This window comes from Molothrus aeneus, chromosome 4 (genome assembly GCF_037042795.1).
Source record: "Molothrus aeneus isolate 106 chromosome 4, BPBGC_Maene_1.0, whole genome shotgun sequence".
In the NCBI taxonomy this organism is placed as follows: domain Eukaryota; kingdom Metazoa; phylum Chordata; class Aves; order Passeriformes; family Icteridae; genus Molothrus; species Molothrus aeneus.
This window is the reverse complement of record NC_089649.1, coordinates 6,902,608-6,920,630: the sequence shown is the minus strand read 5'-3', so window position 1 is coordinate 6,920,630 and position 18,023 is coordinate 6,902,608. Positions and strand designations below refer to the sequence as shown.

The 18,023-nt window shown below is 41.3% G+C and overlaps 1 protein-coding gene across 1 annotated transcript in view; it reads left to right on the top strand.

The window, feature by feature from the left end:
• The first annotated feature begins 702 nt into the window (after positions 1-702).
• Positions 703-18,023, top strand: part of TNIP3 (TNFAIP3 interacting protein 3) — a 49,242-nt gene continuing 31,921 nt past the window's right edge. The window contains exons 1-3 of the mRNA XM_066548925.1: positions 703-1,392; positions 2,708-2,851; positions 17,782-17,867. Of these exons, the coding sequence (XP_066405022.1) occupies positions 17,803-17,867 (65 nt within the window). The 5' untranslated portion in view covers positions 703-1,392; positions 2,708-2,851; positions 17,782-17,802. The remainder of the gene's footprint in view (positions 1,393-2,707; positions 2,852-17,781; positions 17,868-18,023) is intronic.

Below are 18,023 nucleotides of genomic sequence, written 5' to 3'. Positions count from 1 at the left end.
ATAACCTTCTGCAGGGAAACAAATTTAGCAGCCTGTCAAGGTCAGCTGTAAAATACAAGTCTTGCCATATTGATTTAAAGCTCCACAAATACTAGGACAAATTAAGATATTATTATTTGCACATAAGAATATAAATGGAGAATAGGACTTCTGGCTATCCAAGGTAACACAAGCCATGAAAAAAAGTCTTTTCATAATTTGCTCATGGAATGATAATGTTTTTCAGTGAGGTATTGATGTGTGTTCATAAAGTCTGAAGTAGAGTAAACCCTCTTTACTGATGGAGGGGAGGAGCAGAGAAGGACATAGGCACAAAAGTGATTTGTTTGCAAAGTAACCTGAACAGGCAAAGGGACTTTGTAAATTTACAGTAATCAGCTCTTTGGAATGGAAATATTTGATAACCTTCTGAAAAACAAGGCAAACACTGGCTTGCCTTTTTTTTTTTTTTTTTTGGAAACCTATTAATTTTAGTTTTCTTAGCATGTGATATTTTCCTCTCCAATGTAAACTTGCAGAGTAGCCATGTTATTCCTTCCTGTTTTTTAAAAATATCTTTTGGAGATCCCAAGTGCTCCTGCAACTTTGTTCCTGGAAGATGTGCTGCAGCTGTGTGTCTGCCAGGCAATAGGCAAGGTAAGTCCTTAGACCTGGTGTACTTGGAGCAGCCTCTGTTCACCTGTGAGTAATTATCTCATCTTCTAAGGCCCCAAATCCTACTGATTTTTTAGAGATTATGAAAAATTAGATACTAAATTATAATTTCTGCCTGAGAGCTGCATCGGAGATAGTTTTCAAATGTTAAGCAACCCTTTTCTCAAGTGAGATCTGAGGAGTTTTTTTCAAGAAGGAGAAATACGGGGGGGTGGTAGAAGGGGGAATATAATGGGTATATTCTTTTGAAATCCAGCACAGTAGTTTTGAATTTGTGCTGTGTTCACACAATGTTCAATAGAAAGGGCCTTAATGATAACTGTAAATGAGGAGCAAGCACATAATTATATCTGATAGCAAATTTTTGCAAGGCATCTGTGCAGTTTTCTTTGCTAGGTGTGAAAGACAGGCATGGAACTGTGAATGATCAAAACAAAATGAGGCAAACCATCTTTTCTAGCATTAGCATGGAACCGAGGCACAGCTGACAATTGATTTTTTTTTTTTCTGTATTAGGGTGTGTTTTTATAGGTAGTTCATTAAAAGCTGATGCCTGAAGTTGTTTGCATTTCCCATTGATCTGTGTGCACTCGGTTCATTTCATGTTCAAATCATGGTCTTGCTGCTTTCAGCTGAAAGGCCCCGCTGCACCAGGACCCTCCTGCTCAGGCATTAACTCCTTCTGATCCCGTTCCAAAGCTGCCTAACGTGTTTCCAAGGCAGGGGGAGCAAGGATAGGTAAGGGCGCTCGAGGAGTATTTTGGCTGATGTATCTCTGGTGACACCTCGTGGGATGTTTCACAGAATCGCCTACGGCTTTTTTGGGCAAGGAAGAAACTGCAAGGTTCGTTGAGCAAAAAGGTGCCCAAATAGTGGCATACACTTAAACCTCTGCATTCACCTATAATTAAAAATAAACTATGCAGATAAACTTTCTCATGTTGAAGTTGTCCTTCCTTAGTCCATTGAGGTGTTAAACCATTATGGATATATATGGAGATAGATCTGTATATATATAATCTATATCTAGATAATATTATCTAGAAATAAATTTGAACTTATAGAAATAAACATATTCAGATTCTCTTTAGAGTGAGCCAATGAGAATGGGAATGTTGCAGATGAGCTGCAGCTGGCATGATTTAGGTGTACTCAGTACACAGCTTGTTGTCCTGCCTGGTAAAGGTTTGATGTTCTGAGGAAAAACTGGCCAGGAAAAATATCCCAAACAATTAAAATTCTGTTCAAAAATGAATATTTAGAGAACTTTAATTGATAAAAGTGGTGGTGGTTTTCATCTACTGGTAAGATCTTCTTTTCCTATTGAGTGACATTGGGTAACTGTTTTGGCTAGATGTGCTGAAAGCTTTGTTGCCTGTTACTTGCTCTTGTTTTGTGGAGATGGCCAAGTCTGGAGGTGACCAAAATCTCCTGTAGAGAATGTAAAAAAAACTGGATCTCTTTTATGTTCTTAAAGTTCTGTGCTGGTCAGAAGATGAATCCCAGCTAACCATGGGGGAACAGAGCAGGGTTGTTTTTTTTGACACAGACCATTTCTTTAGAAAAATTTGAACCAAGTTGATATAATTGGAACCAAATAAAAATTTGAATTTTTATTGATAGTGCTGTGGGTGTGGAGATTATAGCAGGGGAGACGGGAGATGTAGCTACAGGAGGAGAATTTGGGTAAGAGGGCTGAAAAGAGATTTGAAAAAGATTTACTGTTTCTTACTTGCTCAGAAGAATTTTTTCTGCCTGTTCATAAGTATAATGAATGGAAATTTAGCTTGATCCTTTACTGACTGAGAAGGAGGAATTGGATACTTCTAGAAAATGCTGTGGGTTGTCTTCCAGCACAGCCCAGCCTGGACTGGGGTTTGTTTGTTTGTTTTGTCTAAACACTCAGCCTTTCCTTCCCTTGCATGCCTGGTCCCTCTGGCTTTCTCCCCCTCCCTTAGCCATTGCAGGCTTCTGTGGAGTTGTGTGATTAGTCCTTTAATTGATGCCCTTGATTCCATTGGGAGTGTTCTTTGTTTCCATGTCTTTTCCCCAGATGGAAGCACTGGGCCAGCTGAGCCTGAGAAAGGCAAAAAAGGAGTCTCTAACCCCTGAATCCATGAGTCAGTTCAGAGGCCCTCTCCTATTCAGAGACCATCCACAAAACTCTGCTGTGAAAGAATAACAGCTTTACAAAGGGGTGAGTTTAATCTCTAGTTTATATAGTTATTTATAATACACAAACAAGGTGGGGGAGGCTTTGGCCAGGTCTTCTTCTGCAGCTCCTGTGGAGAGATGAAGCTGTTTTACACACCTTATGTTGCTTTCCTTTTAATTCATGTATATTGATACTTCCTGCTTGCTTCTTGCTTTCCATGCCTGGCATTTGAAAATGAGATATTTGAGTTGTTGCTCAGTTGTGTGGTGTTTTGTTTTGCATGCAGATAGCAGGTAACAGGTAGAGGGCAGAGGCAGAAGACAGATTGGCCTGTTGGTGTTACCTCCAGTTTCCATCTCTCTGTAGTGAAGAATTAGAACTTTTGTAGCCAAATTTAGTACAAAGCTGATACCTAAAGCAGTTCTTGTTGGGGGCTGGGTGCAGGAGGACCATGAAGCTGGGCAGGTTTCATTCTCTCCTGGACTGAGGCAGACAGAAGTTGTGACTTGGTGAGGAAGCACTGTGGTCCAGTGGGAGAACAGCCCTGGGTTCAGGCTCTGCCTGCTCATCTTTCCCCAAAAACCTGATGCCACTGCAAACTTCCTGGTGTGCCAGTGCCCTGAAAGCCTCACCCACTGGGTGAACACTGTTACTAAAAATCCTGATTACTGGCATCAGTATTCAAGGCAGGAGGCAGCTCCTTCCTATGAACAGCCTACGTAGGAAACAGCCCACGTAGTTTGCAGCCACTCTCCTGCCTTCACTGCACAGGGGAGTTTATCCTTACTAGAAACAGTAACTTGCAAGTGACCTTCATACTTACTGAAAGCAGCAGAGCTTGCCTGTGACTCATGGAAGGAGCCCAGGTATTGGGGAATGTCAGCATTTCCCTCTACTGCCTGGTCCAGCAGTCAAAGCAAGCCTAGTTCTGTGTCAGGTTCCATATTGAAGGTGATGTGTGTGATGGCTCTGTACCTGCCAGAATCCAGAATGAATCAAAAGCTCCAAAACCACTGCTGTCTGCTCAAAACAGCTCTGTGCTGGCTCGGCTGGGTTTCAGAGTGAAGCCTCATACTCTGGTGTGTGTCTCACTTCAGTTTTGGAAGAACAAATCCAGTTTGGATTGTGAGCCTCCAGCTGAAATAAAAGCCATTTTTCCTGTAGCTGTATTGCCTCCCTGAGTAATCCTTGGTCTCCCTCTTTACTGTGATCTTTGATGATTTTTGCCTCCTGTGATGTTCATTGGTGCTTTACTTCAGCAGGAAATCCCCTTTTTAAAAAAAATAATGCGTTGTGATGAGTCACTGCTGCTGTTTGCTTCAAACTGAAGGGGGTTCCAACTCTGAAATTGTATTATTGCTAAAATAGAATCCTGTTCCATTGCGTAGGTTGCAGTTGAAAGCAGAGAAAGGCCTGGGGGAGTTGTAGGGTGAGCAAGCAGTGTTGCTGCTAATTTGTTTACTAGGGGTCTAATGGCAATTCCAGTAACAAGTAAGCAGCCTAGGAGTCTAGTAGAGCAAAACCCATCTCTAGCTGAAAAGTAGTTCTGTATCTCTCAAGCTGAGCATAAAGAAGCAAAAAACCAGCCCCCAAACCATAATAGTTTGTGAGTTTCTAGCAAAGGATATTAAGATCCATTCAGTAAGAAGCATAGTTTGGTTTGGGCTTTTTTTGTGTGTCTGTGTATGTTCATTAGGGATTCAAAATTGAATTGCTTTAAGAATGGTTCTTTTGGACGTGGAAGATTGCTTTCAATTTTGTTCCTTCATTAGAAATCTGGCTATCCTCATCTCTGTGTTACTGTTGGTGTAGGCCTGCTGCTTGAAGCTGCAGTGTTCTGAAACCATAGTCTATCACTTTCTTTCATCTGAAGTAACTGCTGCAGAACTCTGTCATGCTGGAGTTTTGACCAATTTCCAAATCCCTGTGTGTGCATACAGGAGATGGAGATTGTAATTTGAGGTAGGCTTTGGTCCTGTCAGGGATGCAGGTAATCCAGGTCTATCCTCTGAATGCTGACTTTGCACCCTCGTTCAGCTCTGGATTTCCTTCCTTATTTTCAGAGTTCACCTGAGAGCTTCTGCAAGATACAGCAAAACACCCCCCCAAATTACAAAAGGCACCATTTGAAGGCATTTTGTGTCAATGTGTTCAATATTAAGATTTTGAAGGCTGTAGTTAGTGAGCATTGAAAAGGACCATGAGGCTGCTGATAGCACCATAGTAACACTTGAGTTTGAAGGGAGTCTCACTACTGGTTTTTACAGCATATTGCTGGAAAGGAAATAAGTTAATAAAAGCCACAAAGATGTACAATCAATTTCCCATAGCCTTTGACTAATGCTGTAAGACAGAGAGCAGTTAAAAAAAACACTCTGAGCTGAAGGTTGGGGGATTTCCTTGGGAAGAATACTTGGAAAGGGCCTTGCTCTGAACCAGACTGGGAGGGAGACAGTTCCTAACTTCCTGACAGGAGTGCCTGTGCTGAATGGGAGGACAGCTCCATCCCTCAGCCCCCAAAATGCTTTTGGGTTAGCATCTCTTCAAAGATCTTTCATGCTGAAGACTCAGAATCCCATAGCAATGCTCTATGATGTCTGATTTGCTTGGCTGCAGTCCTCTCAGGTAACAGGACCAAAGGCTGAATATGCTTTTTTAGGAGTTGAGGTTGAACTAACCTTGAATGCTTGCCAACATTTAGAACACTTACAAGTACTAATCTATCAGACTCACAGGCACTCTGCTGTGGCTTAAGGCTTCCTTCAAAATAGGATGCCCAGAGAACTGCAGAAGCTTAGAGTAAGGTCATGATTAATAGGTGGATAAATATCCCTACATTATAAAACAATCCTCAGTGTTTCATGTTTTTCCTAGGTTATAATTGCTGGGGAAGTACATAAGGGAAGTAGAACTTTGTTTGCTATAACATTTCAGTGCTCCAAGAACTTTCTTCTTTTTTTTTTCTTCTTAAAGAAAAATAGAAAAGAAAAAGAACCCCACATTATCTCCACTCCAGCAAATGGCTTTTCCTTACATCATTTATAAAAATTAATCATTTTAACAACTTTTTTCTTTGCTGTTCAAAGAAGTTTTACATTTTTCTTGATTGTTCCCCAATGCCTATACACTGCCTCTGTCTATGTTTTATGAGTAAAATCTAAATAACACAAGGGTACAGTTTCCATAAAATTAAGGTCATATGAGGTGGAAATAGCAGCCTAAGATCATGAGTTCCTTCATTTTTATAGTCCTTTTGGTTGCTAACAGGAAACAGCTCTAAGGCAGTTTTTGCTTGTAGGATATATAGGAGTGTTTGCCTTTATAGATTTTTGTGTGTGTGTGTGTGTCTACAGGCTTATGTGATGGAGAGCTGCCTTAGGAATATTTGGATCTGGCTTCTAACAGCCAGAGAGCTCTCTCTTGTGTGGTTATTAACTTTACCACACACTTGGAGAACAATATTGGAGAGTTGTAAGCAGATATTACTCTTGATTTCACAAAAAGGGAAAATTAGATTCATATGCTTCATGGGGAAGGTGGGGCAGACAACTTCTGCTTCAGTGCTCTGGGGACTGCTGGTGCTTGTAGAAAGGTCACCAGATCCTCCAGAGAGGCTAGGAAAGAGTACAATTCTCATCTGAAATGTAGATGTGTCACATCTCCCCACCTTCCTCTCCTCCCAAGTGCCTTTGCTCCTGTCCACCAACAGCCAGGGATACCCCCTCTGAGATAGCCTCACTTCTCTTTGCCCTTGGTCAGCTGCAAACCCAGGTGGAGGCATCTTTCTCTATTCAGCCACCTGTACTGAGGGCAAACAACACCATCTCTCACTGGTTACATCAGAGTTTTTTCCTTTCTTCCTTTTCTTCCTTTGCTTCTTTTTTCCCTTTTATTTTTAGCCCAGACTCATGTTGTTGTCTATCACCTTATTTCATTCTCAGCCCTGTCTGTGGAGGTATCTGGGTGAACTTAGTATCTCATTGCACTTCTTGCTGCTGAGATAAAAATCAGAGACCAGAAAAACTTAGTTTTGTGGTACATCAAGTTGTTGAGAAAATTGAGTCCTCTGGGATCTGTGTCTGATTTTATTTTTGCAGCTCAGCCAAGAAATAGCAAAAGGCAGGGAAGTGTCTGCAACTTGCAGGTTTTTGCAGTCCCTGAATCTGGGTGAAAATGCTTTGCTTCCTGCAAAAATACCATGTCTCCGTGTAGTAAAGGTCACTTTTCTGTCAAACCACTAAAAGTTGCTTGAAGATGTCATTGACGTAGAGAGTAGTAAATTTAGAATAGCTCCAGGGCTGACTTTCCTCTCTTGGTAATTGGCAAGCAGGTGAAAGTGTGTATGGATAGGGAAGAAATCTCTCAGGAGTTGGTGCAGAAAGAGAAAATTCTTTCTTGGAGGATTTAGACACTGCTTAAAATGAGGTTTAATTCTAGTTTGGACCAGAATTTAAATTCTGCAGTACTTCAGTAAAAAATGCAGTAGTGGAGACCAGTGGGTGGGAAACCAACTCAAGGTGGCCTTATTGCCAAGAAAAAAGTTTTGTAGTCAAACCTTCCTGTGACACTAAGCTGCATGCTTTAAGTTTGTGGGATTGACAAATGTGATGGAAGGGATGTTCCCACAAACACAAAATGGGATATTCCCATGATCCCACAAACTTTCTTCCTGCTGGAGCCTGCTGCTGGCCTGATGTAAAGCCTGTTTTCGTGCTTGATGTTGTATCAACTTCATGAGCATCTTCAGGAAAATCCAGTGAAATAGCTTAATATATTTGAGTAAAACCAAGGAATTCATAGAATCACCATCTAAGACCTCATGAAGGAGCTGTGGCATTTCCAATTTTTCCATGAGGAAGTGAGATTTTGTTGTGGGTGGTCTTCTGTTCACAGCTAAGCAGTAAAAACACACAGTGAGCAGGAACAAAATGGGTGGGAAGCGCCTTGACTTTTAATACATCTCAGGCAAAAGCTGTTTTATTCCAAACTAAAATCAAAGCAGTTCACTAAAATTTAGGGTAGAGCTGGGCAGCAACATCTCCTTCCCTCAGAAAGCAACTCCTGTGAGCACAAAAATATATTTTAATAGTGTTTGAAGAGTGGATAAGAGATAACCTCACCTTTAAGTGTTTAGTTCACCTCACAAACCTGACAGCTGGGACTGGCTGTCTCACTGCTACTTCTTGATCCGGGGCATGTGAACCTGTTCAAGACATAAGTAACTGAAAAAGAGCAGCCAACCTACTTGTGAGTGCAGCAGAAGAGAGAATTTTAGTTTGAGAGAGCCCTGAGTGCGTGGGAGCAGTTCTGATTCGTGCACCAGAGAGAGGAGGACAGCTGCAGCCAGCCTGGGAGTAAGGAAGGATTCTGTGGAGGACGGCAGAACAATCTGCTAATGCCCTGAGCATGGTATCAAAGTGTCAGCTTGGTGCTGAATCTCAGAACATTTCTGGGCAGCAAATCTGTCTTAAGTTGCCTCTCCAGAATCCGTCTTCTTTCTTCTTTGTAGTGCTCTTTTCTCTCCTGAATAATACTTGCATGTCAATTAAGCCTTTTACAAGTCACCAAGGATCTGGTGTTTTAAGCTGTTGTCTTTGCATTATATTAAATTTTCTCTAACTCATTTCCTTATTTTTCCCCTATGGGAAGCCCCTAAACAAGCAGTTCTTCAGTGGACAATAAAATAATTTGAATGGCAGCCATCCAGCCTGGCCTTTTTCTAGATAAGTGGTTGGGGTATGCCAAGAACCAATGAAATTTTTCTTGTTCAGTTTTGTGTGGTATAGCCAAAGGGGTTTTCTTCTTCTGAATGGGGGCAGTGGGAAAGTCAGGTAAAAGGGTGATTTCTGCTGTACCCCCACAGTTTTCCACTGGAGGTTAAAAGAAAGGGTTCCCCCTTCAAATTTTCCATTGACTGTTTTTCTCTGCCTCCAGCAAACACTTTGTTGTGCCTGCCTTGCTGTGCTGAAAATGTCAATACTTTCATATCACCAATGTTTACTGGAGGTAAAAAAGTAAACCCTCTAATTGTTTGAGTCAGGAGGGCTGTGAAGCTGCTGTTGAGAGGAAAGGAAGGGCCCACATGTTCATCTCCTCTTCTCTGGAAGCAGGAAGGATGCTGTGCCCTGTTCCCCTCTGCTGCAGAGATGGAGCATCACATCCCTGCCTGTGCCTGCTTTGGGCGTGGCTGGTTTGCTTCCCGCAGAACAGGAAATGTCGAGGCTCAGAAGGACTCCAGTTCAAATATTGGTGGTTTGCATTTTATTCAGGGAATGTTTCCCAGAATCAGTTCTCATCTTTGGTCACTTCTCTTAGTTCATGGGATGCCATAAGAAGGCACCTGACCTTAAAGCCTTAAGAGTCTTGGCTTTGCCTTGTCATGCATGAGGAAGAAAGTGGCTGTTCCTGGCGTCCCTGGCAGAAACCACAGTGGTTCTGTTGAACAGGTGATGGATAATAAACCCAGGAGCTGCACACAGGCCAAGTTTTAGTTTAGCCCCATCATTGCTGAGCTGACAGGTGCTGACAAAATGACAGCCATGCCCTGAACTATTTCCAGTCCCATTGCAATTAAGCATGTTGGTCAGTGCAGAGGTGAAAGCTGTGTTGGAGTGCAGTGAAAGCCAAAACCACAGAAGGCTAAATTCACTGTATTCTGTGTGAATGCATTGCTGAGTAATATTTAATGCTTTTCCCTTCTTTTTCAGTCATCCAGTGGGAAAAGCATTTTTCTTCAGAGGATTACTTCTTGGCCTTTGATTTCTTTTGCTGCTTGGATTTGAGTATGTGTCACTCGCCTCCCAGCACATTGCTACTGAGCCTTTGCTGGGTTTCAAACGTCCCCTGTTGAGGCTGTTCAGCTTTTTATAATTGTACTTGTGTAAAATTAAACAAGAGGTCAGGGTAAGAACAAGTGACTGATGTGGAGCTGAGTGTACAGGATGCTGTTCTGAGACATGGAAGATGTTGATGCTGTTGCATTTTTAAAAAATTTATTTTAAGCAGGCAGCCAGTAAATCTGAGCTCTTTTTGGTAAATATGTGAACCATCAAACTGAATTCATGAGTATTTTGTCTGAGAAAGTGACAGTAAATGCTTCATATGGAGTGGAACACTATTATTCCAAAAGACTTGGGAAATCACCCTGCATCTCCAGTACTTAAACAGGAGGTATAAACACAGTTAAACTCCCTTCAGGAAAAGGCAGGGGAAAGAATTGGACGTTACTTTCCCACATCCTGATCCTGACCCTGGCCTGTTGTTTCCTCTGTTATAGTTACAAATGCCTGCAAAATAGTTTTGTTTGAACAAACCTGCAGTGAATTGAACATGAATTTGCAAATGACTGCTCTCTGTGTGCATGTGAGGAGCTGAGTAAGTGCTTTGACAGAAAAGCTCCACCCTGCTCTCCTGAGCAGCTGAGATATTTCTGCTGGGAGGACAGGAATGCTCTCAAGGCAGTTGGATCACAAGTATTACAGCAGGAATCTCCTAAAAATCTCACAGGGTTTTGAGTCTTCAGTGTAGAACTGCACAGGTTTTGTTGTCATCAAAACCGAAACTGATACACCAATCAGACTTAGAGATGAGTATTTTTCTGAGCTTACCTATCGTGAATCTCTCCACTTCTAAGTGACAGCACGATAATTTTTATCGTCTGTGAAACTTGATTAATCAGCTCCTGTGTGCCGTGGGCTATAGCCTGGAATGAATAGTAGATTCTTGAAAATGCTGCATCACTTCTTTTCTGGTGAAGGGGAGACATTTCTGCAGCCTTGACCTCTACAAGCACTCTTCCTCAGAATGAAAACCAGATACGATAGGGAGGTGTTTCTGGTCGGGGCAGAGCTGAATGTCACTGCTGATGAGGAGACTGTAGCTGGTCACACTGAGCAGTGATTGTGTAAGAAAAACCTTTAGAATAAACTCTAAATAAAAATACATTCCTAGAAATGGCTCCTTGACCTATTTTCCCCTTACAGTAAATTATTCTGCTTCTAGATTGATATTTGTGTTCTCTTCACTTGGAGTTGATGCAGCTTTTCCACCATGGCAGACCACCCCTGTTCCCACAGAGCAGCTCTCGCTGGTGTGTGGGCGCAGCGTTGTGTCACCGTTCCGTGCTTATCTGGAGAATGAGAGGGAATCCTCTGTGGTCTCTTACTAGCAGTGCTTTCAAGTAGATCTGTGTGGGCTGTGTTTGAGAGAGATGAATGTGCACTCAATGCTAGAATGACTTTAGGAAAGGGGTTTCCCTTAAGCCTGGGGTGTAGGTTAAACCTTGAGATATATATACACAGATAGACTTTTGCCTCCAAACCACTTGGTTCTCATTTGATTCAGGGAGCCTTTATTTGCTACTGGGATGTCCTAACCTGGCAGTGCAGAGGCAGACACCTTCCCTAAATATGGTGAGTAACATCTGCATTCATTGGAAATCTGTACTTGGTTAGGTCTCTTCCTAGCCTCAGATTGAAGTCATGTGCCTCTTTTCCCTTCTCATCTACCAAAAAGACCTCAAATCCAAAACCTGGTATTTTAAAGGTTTATTTTGTTCCTAAGTGGCTTTGTAATTTCTTCCTACTCTTTATATAGAATGACTACAGAAATGTTCTTTTATTTACTTTTCCTGAATAAAGTTGGACAATGAAGAGTACAGCAATAGTAAAGGCTGTATTGCCATATATATTACTGACTATATTTAACAGTTATTATTTACCCCAATTATTTTGGGGTGAATTTAGTGGTACAAAGATTCAGTGCACTTATACTGGGTTTGACCAAAATCCCTCTTTTTGGATAAGGTTTCTGCTGAGAACTTGGCAAGTTTCATCTGTTTTGTGGAGTTTGGGATGTTCCCTGAGCTCCTGACTTCTTGGAGCAGGCACAGGATTCCCTTAGGCAGTTTTATCGTTAGGACATCTACTACAAATTATTTTCTATAATCCACATAGCTTTGGGAAATGGGCTAGGTGATATTTTGCTTGCCTTGTGGCTGTAAATTGGTATTGAATCTGCACCTCAGAAGTTTGAATGCATCCTAACCTTGAGTAAAGAGTACTTGGAGATGCAGTATTGAAACCTCCTTTTTCCAGGCCCGTGCTGTTTGCTGCCAGAGGGCACATTGCTGTTTGTGCTGTGGCAACTGTAGGACATCTAGACTGTTCTACCTCCCTCCCAAAATGAACCAAAAGTTCTCATCTTCCCTTGGCTCGATTCTGGATCCTCAGGACATGGTGATATGCTGCTGGCACAGCCCAAAATTCTGGCAGCAGCAGTACCACATCTCCAGAAGTGTGGGAGTGCTGGAATGTGTGGAAAGCCACATATGATTCCGAGTTGTTTAGGACTGGCCAAGAAATGCCAATGATTTAATGATTTTTTGCTACTGGCTGCTTGGATTGTTCCTACCTTTCTGTGAGCTCTTTTCTTTCTCCTTTTTTTTTTTTTTGTTGTTGTTTTTGTTTGTTTGTTTGTTTTGGCAGAGCTGCATTCCTCTTCTAAATCAACTCTTCTTGTCTTCTTGCTGTTAAACTTCCCTTCATTTTGGTGCATTGCTTTTTGTAGCTAGGGCTGCGTCTGCCTTTTTTATGGACACGTGGCTCCTGTACTTGGAGCGATCTCCTTTCTGTTACTTTTTTATATTCTACCTCCTTATACTGCAGAGATTTGATTCCAAAGTCATGGATTTGATACTTCCTAACTTTTATCTCTTCCTTTGTATTGTATAAGAAAGTTTTGTCCTTTCCTGTCAGGACATCAGTTTCACTGCAGTGACGTCTCCATTAAAAATTCTTCAGCAAAAGCCCTACATTTTGGGTGCTATCAATGAGTATCATAGTTATTAATCTCACCTTTATCCTGCAGCATTTTTCCTTTTCACTTCTGTATTTTATCTTTCTCAAAGCTTCCTATCCATGCTTTGGTTGTGAATAATAATAAAGCCATTTTTTACTGCATTATTTACAGTTGACATTTAACAAATAAGTAAATACTTCCTTCCCATCTTGCCCACCTCCAAATAATTTGTTGAGCAAATTAAAGTTGGACACAGAGAATGAGAGAACAGCATTGAAAAGATAGTAATTGTTGAGGGTTTTATTTTTTCAACATGTTATATAGTTTTTAAGAATTAATTTTTATTCCATTAACAATTTGCTTGCACAGAAATTGTGTACAGGAAGTGTGCTCAGAGTATCATGGACTTTGTACCCAGACCTCTGTACACTACTTGGCTTTAGCTGAACTGAACATGTGCCATGAAGTCAAAATTTGTTATAAATGTATTAAAAATGAGGAGTCTCATTTTTAACAAGAGAAGGACTGAGGGTGTTTTGAGGTAGGTTGTGTGTGACTTTGATGGCTTGGTGAGATATTTGCAACTTCCTCTGGTCACTTCTTATGTGACTCTTTTGCATGTTGGGAGTGTGGTCATGATATTTTTGGCACTGAGCTCATGTTTTGTGGCCTTTCAAATGAGTCTGTGCTTTAAACTCGAGCAGGTACCTGTGTGGAGTGGCTGACATGGTAAGCCGAATGCAAATGTGTAAAATGTAAAATGTGTGTCACCCGAGGCTGAGCACAACTGTGGTGGCTTTTCGGTGGCGTTTGTGCAACTGATTTAACTTGAAGAAGGGGTTTATACTCATTGGGGAATAATCTTCCGACTTTTAGATATTCTCAAGATCTTCAGTCCAAAGATGTTTAGAAATTTTGGCAAAGGCAAAATCATGCCTGCAAATTGGTTTTGTCTCAGTTCCAGTTCAAGAAACAAGTGTTGTATTGATTTTGAATTAGGTCCTGTTGTTTAAAGCAGCGTTTTGCACTCACCACTGACGTGAATTTGTTTGTCAAGATGAGCATTTTCACAAAGCCAGTATGGGGGAGCAAAGCCTACACTGTTTATGGAAGGTGTGGATATCACAGCTCCATGGGAAGGCATCTGGGAGTTAAGTTCTTTGCAGGGATTGCTGCTCAAAATCTGCTGTTAACTTAATAAAGGAGAATTGTACTTCATGGGGAGATCAGCTTCAGGTATTCAGCCTTAAATCTTCCTGCATCACACCACAGGGGCAGTTACCACTTTCATTTTGTCCAATTAAATTAGGCAAGACAAAACTATCTACGATCTATCTACTCTAGGAAATTATCTATTCTTTATTTTTGGCTAAAATCAAGCTTTGGATTTAAAATTTTGGTTAGAAACTGTCTTACACTCAAGTTTCAGCACTTTATCAGGAAATAACAGGGGGAGGAGACAATTGGCAGATCTTGCTGTGTTTGTGGCTTTTTCAAGGCAGCATTTGTGTGTGTGAAGCTGCATTTTCAGCAAAGGGCAGACAGACATGCAGGGTAATGGCTGGATCGGGTGCTACTCTGCGAACAAAACCTGAGAATATCTAGGTAGGGGGAGGTGGCAGACATGTTCTGTGTTTGATTTCTTCATCAAAAAAGTCTTGAAGGCTTTATTCCTGTTTTAGATTAGTTTCAGTGAGTGTTGCTTAGGCTCTCTTTCATGAAATGGTCTTTTATTTCTCTGGTTGTTCTTCCATTTTGATCATATTTACTGTAATAATGCATTTCTGCCTCCCACTCCTCCTACATGACAGCCACATACAAATAATGTGGAACCTGCTGGCTTGTTTATCAATAGCACTGGTGATGGTGTTTGTTCCACTTTGTTTTGGAGCTATTTTGCAATCTGGGTAATGCTTAAATGAGGTACATTTACTGAGCCTGGCTGTGACAGACCCTGCAGCTTTCATAACAGAAAAATGTGTATTACTGGAAAGGTAACTTATGAGTGGGTTTATTCCTTTTGTGAATTTTGTCAGCATGTACTTTAATTTATTTGGCCTATTGTTTCTTTTCTGCTCTCTCTACTAGGACAATGTCTGACGATGCTGATCTGTAAAATTGAACCATGGAGTTGATCTAGGCAGGAAAACCAAACCAAACATCTCCTTTCCCCTTTTCTGTGCTTTTAGTCTGGCTCATCTCCGGCATTCATTTTACATTGCATTCCTACAAAATATTGCTTTGATACAAATTAAATAAAAATGAATTACTGAGCAAGTTTGGTTAAATGAGCAAGGGTTTGGAAACATCAGATGCTCTTAAGCTAGAACTAGACTTGGGGAAAGAAAAAGAGAATGGAGCAAGAGCAGTGCAGGATTTAACATTTACAATACGGATGTTTGTGAAAAGCACTTTGGAAAATATTTTGAAACACCAGTGTGATGAGTGCCTCTCTGGTTGTAATCAATCACTTAAGATTTCATTAGAATTAGTGAGTCTCATTGTCTTTCCTGAACAATGTAATTTTTTTCAGCCCCAAATGTGTTTTTTCTATGTGGGAAACTTGTTTTTAATGCAAATTAATACTCCAGCCAAACAAGTGCCTTTTTGACCTATTCTGGGTGTATCTACAAAATACTTAGGGCTTGGAGCCGTGATAAATGTGGTGGATGAGCACCAAGGAAATTCTGCACACTTTTTAACAAACATTTCCAATTATTGCAAAACCCCATAAATCTGTGAGCAGGACTGATTCTGTTTTACTTCAGGGTGTTCCTGTTCTTAAAAGCCTTGACAGAAAGCAGAAAATTTATGTAATTCTGGGCAATCCTTTACATGACCATTACAAACCTCTCTTTTACAGGGCCTTAATTCTTTGAAGTAGCTGAATTTTATCCATCTAGGCTTCAGTCTGCCAGATCTAATAAAAACCTACAGCATTACACTGCATATTATGGTTGTAAAAACTTCTGATTGTCCTAATAACAAACACTTGCACGGGGCACAGGGGCTGGGTCGCATCTCTTTGGTTCAGGTTCTCAAGTGGAGATTCGGATTTAAGCTGCAAAATCTGCATATGACTAAGAGTCAGGAGACCTGCACAACCTCCCCCACCCCAGCAGTGTGAGCAGCAGGGCTTCTGCAGAAGTGCATGTTGATGTTGCCTGGGTGTGCAGCTGGGCCACGCAGGGATGTGGGACTTGTCAGCTCTCAGCGGCTTTTTCTGTGTTTCCCTGGCTCAGTGGAGCAGGGACACAGGAAACCCAGAGTGCCCTCACTGCAGCCCCAGAGAGCTCCCCAGCAGGGCCCCCAAATCTGGCTCACACTGCACAACCAGGAAAGAACAAGATAACTGAATCAATATATTTTTGTTCACTCACCACTGCTTTTCTCCTTTCCAGTTTTTCAGTGTGTTGCTTGCTTCTTACATGACTCTTACCAACATGGATGTCATATTTTCAGTAACATTTCACCTGCATCCTTTTAACGTGGGCTGCAATACTGTGCCCAGCTTGGCAAATACATCTGAAACTGGTGAAATGTCAAAGCTCAGTGGGACAAATTAGGGCTGGAGTAGCAGTCTGAATTCTGTGGTGTTCTGGGTCAGCTTTGGGGCTTTTTTTCATTCTGCTTCCTTTTCCTCATTTTGCTGCTTTTTTTTTTTTTTTTCTTGTTGTTGTTGTTTCAGTGGAGTGTTCATTCCAGGTCAATGTTTTTAAAGTTTTATATTTTTTTAGTTAGACACATGCAGGCCAAGTTCAGGCACTCCAAAATAAGACTTAATCCTCACTAGTCCCCCGTGCCTGCTGCTCCCATTGAAATCAATCAAATGCAGCTTTCCATACTTCAACGTGATGGTGTTATGATTAAACAGACACTCATAAAATTCAGACAAGCTGGAATCAAGTTTCACATGAAACTGAATAGACATTTTTTTCCTTAATAGGATCCTTGTAATTAGTGATTACCAGATGCATTTAGAACGTGTGAAATGCCTGCAGGAATTGGAATTTAGAAAGGGGGGGGATGCCAAACACCTCAGATCTTCTGCTGGCAACCTTTCATTTTAAATTTCTGCCCTGCACATAGATGAAGCAGCATGGTTTCTATAAAGTGTTCAGCGGTGGTTTCACATTAAGCTGATGTTACCAATAAGGAGAGTGACTTGTAATTGAAAACTGATTTTCTTATAAATAGCAGGTTTAGCTCTGGATGGCTCCCCTCTTCATTTCAGTGGTCACCTTGCTGTCCTTAAGATAGGTCTTATGAAACCTGTCAATTTTCAGCTCCAGCAATTACCATAATGATGTTGTTTGATCTAAAGAGAAGAATAAGGCTTCTGGGCTCCTTTCCTGATCAACAAGAGGTGTCTGAGGAAACATGCCCAGGGCTGTCACCAGCCTGCAGCACAGGACCAGAATGATTGCTCTGGATGAGGGGATGTTGGCTCACTCTTTGTCCAATGTCTTCTTCCACTTGAGATGGAGAGGTGGTGCTTGCTTTCTTCATGTTTGGAGTTCTAATTCAAAATCTCCAGTTTCAAGAGATTATCTTAATGTTGACTGCTTACTGTAGCAGCCCTTTTCTCTGGGAGCTTGATCTGGGATTTTTTATTTGTCTCCCTTCTCTTTGGAAATGCAGTGCTGGAGAGTAACTTGCCTGACCAGAGGGAAGCTTGTTAGGAGCTTGTAGAGTGTTTGAACAACACACTCCTGCTCAATAACTTACATGTGGCTCCTTTTCTCTCCAAGTGGTTTAGATCAGAGTCATTACTCAAATTCTCTTAATTCAAGAGTATGAAAACTAATTAATTCTTTTAGGATGATTAATAAAAGCCTTTTTTGCAACCCTTCCAATGTTCCTGCAACTGCTGGCTGCTTTGTTCCTTGGGTAGATTTTTTGTCACAGCAGCCAGAGATTGTTGTTGCTCCTGCCCTTGCAGAACTATCCCTGACACAGTGGCGGACTTAATAGAGGATGGTGCTGGGAAGAAGGAAGTAGATTCGTGGCTTGCTTGTCAACCATTTGTAGTTTATGAAGAAGAAAATAGAAATACATGACACTGTTATCTGTTCTCACTATAATTGGTTACTTAACTTTTTCTTCTTAGCTTGTTGATTTTTTTTCTACTTCCCCTTCAAAACTCTTGTTTTTTTCTTCCCTGCTCATAATAGATTCATTGTGAGGACCTCAAAATGAAGAAGAAAAATGCAGAGGATTGCATGGAGCTGTGCCCTCATCAGTGTGTGGAGATGGAAAGGTACTGTATTCATGTTACATGGAAAACTTTGTTAAAAATTTTTTGGTCACTTGCAGTGTTTCACAAGGTGGTATTAGTCCTACTGATGACACTGAGAGTATTAAGTATGATGCAGTGAGTCCTCTGCCTTTCAGCTGGGGCTGCCTGGCAGCCACC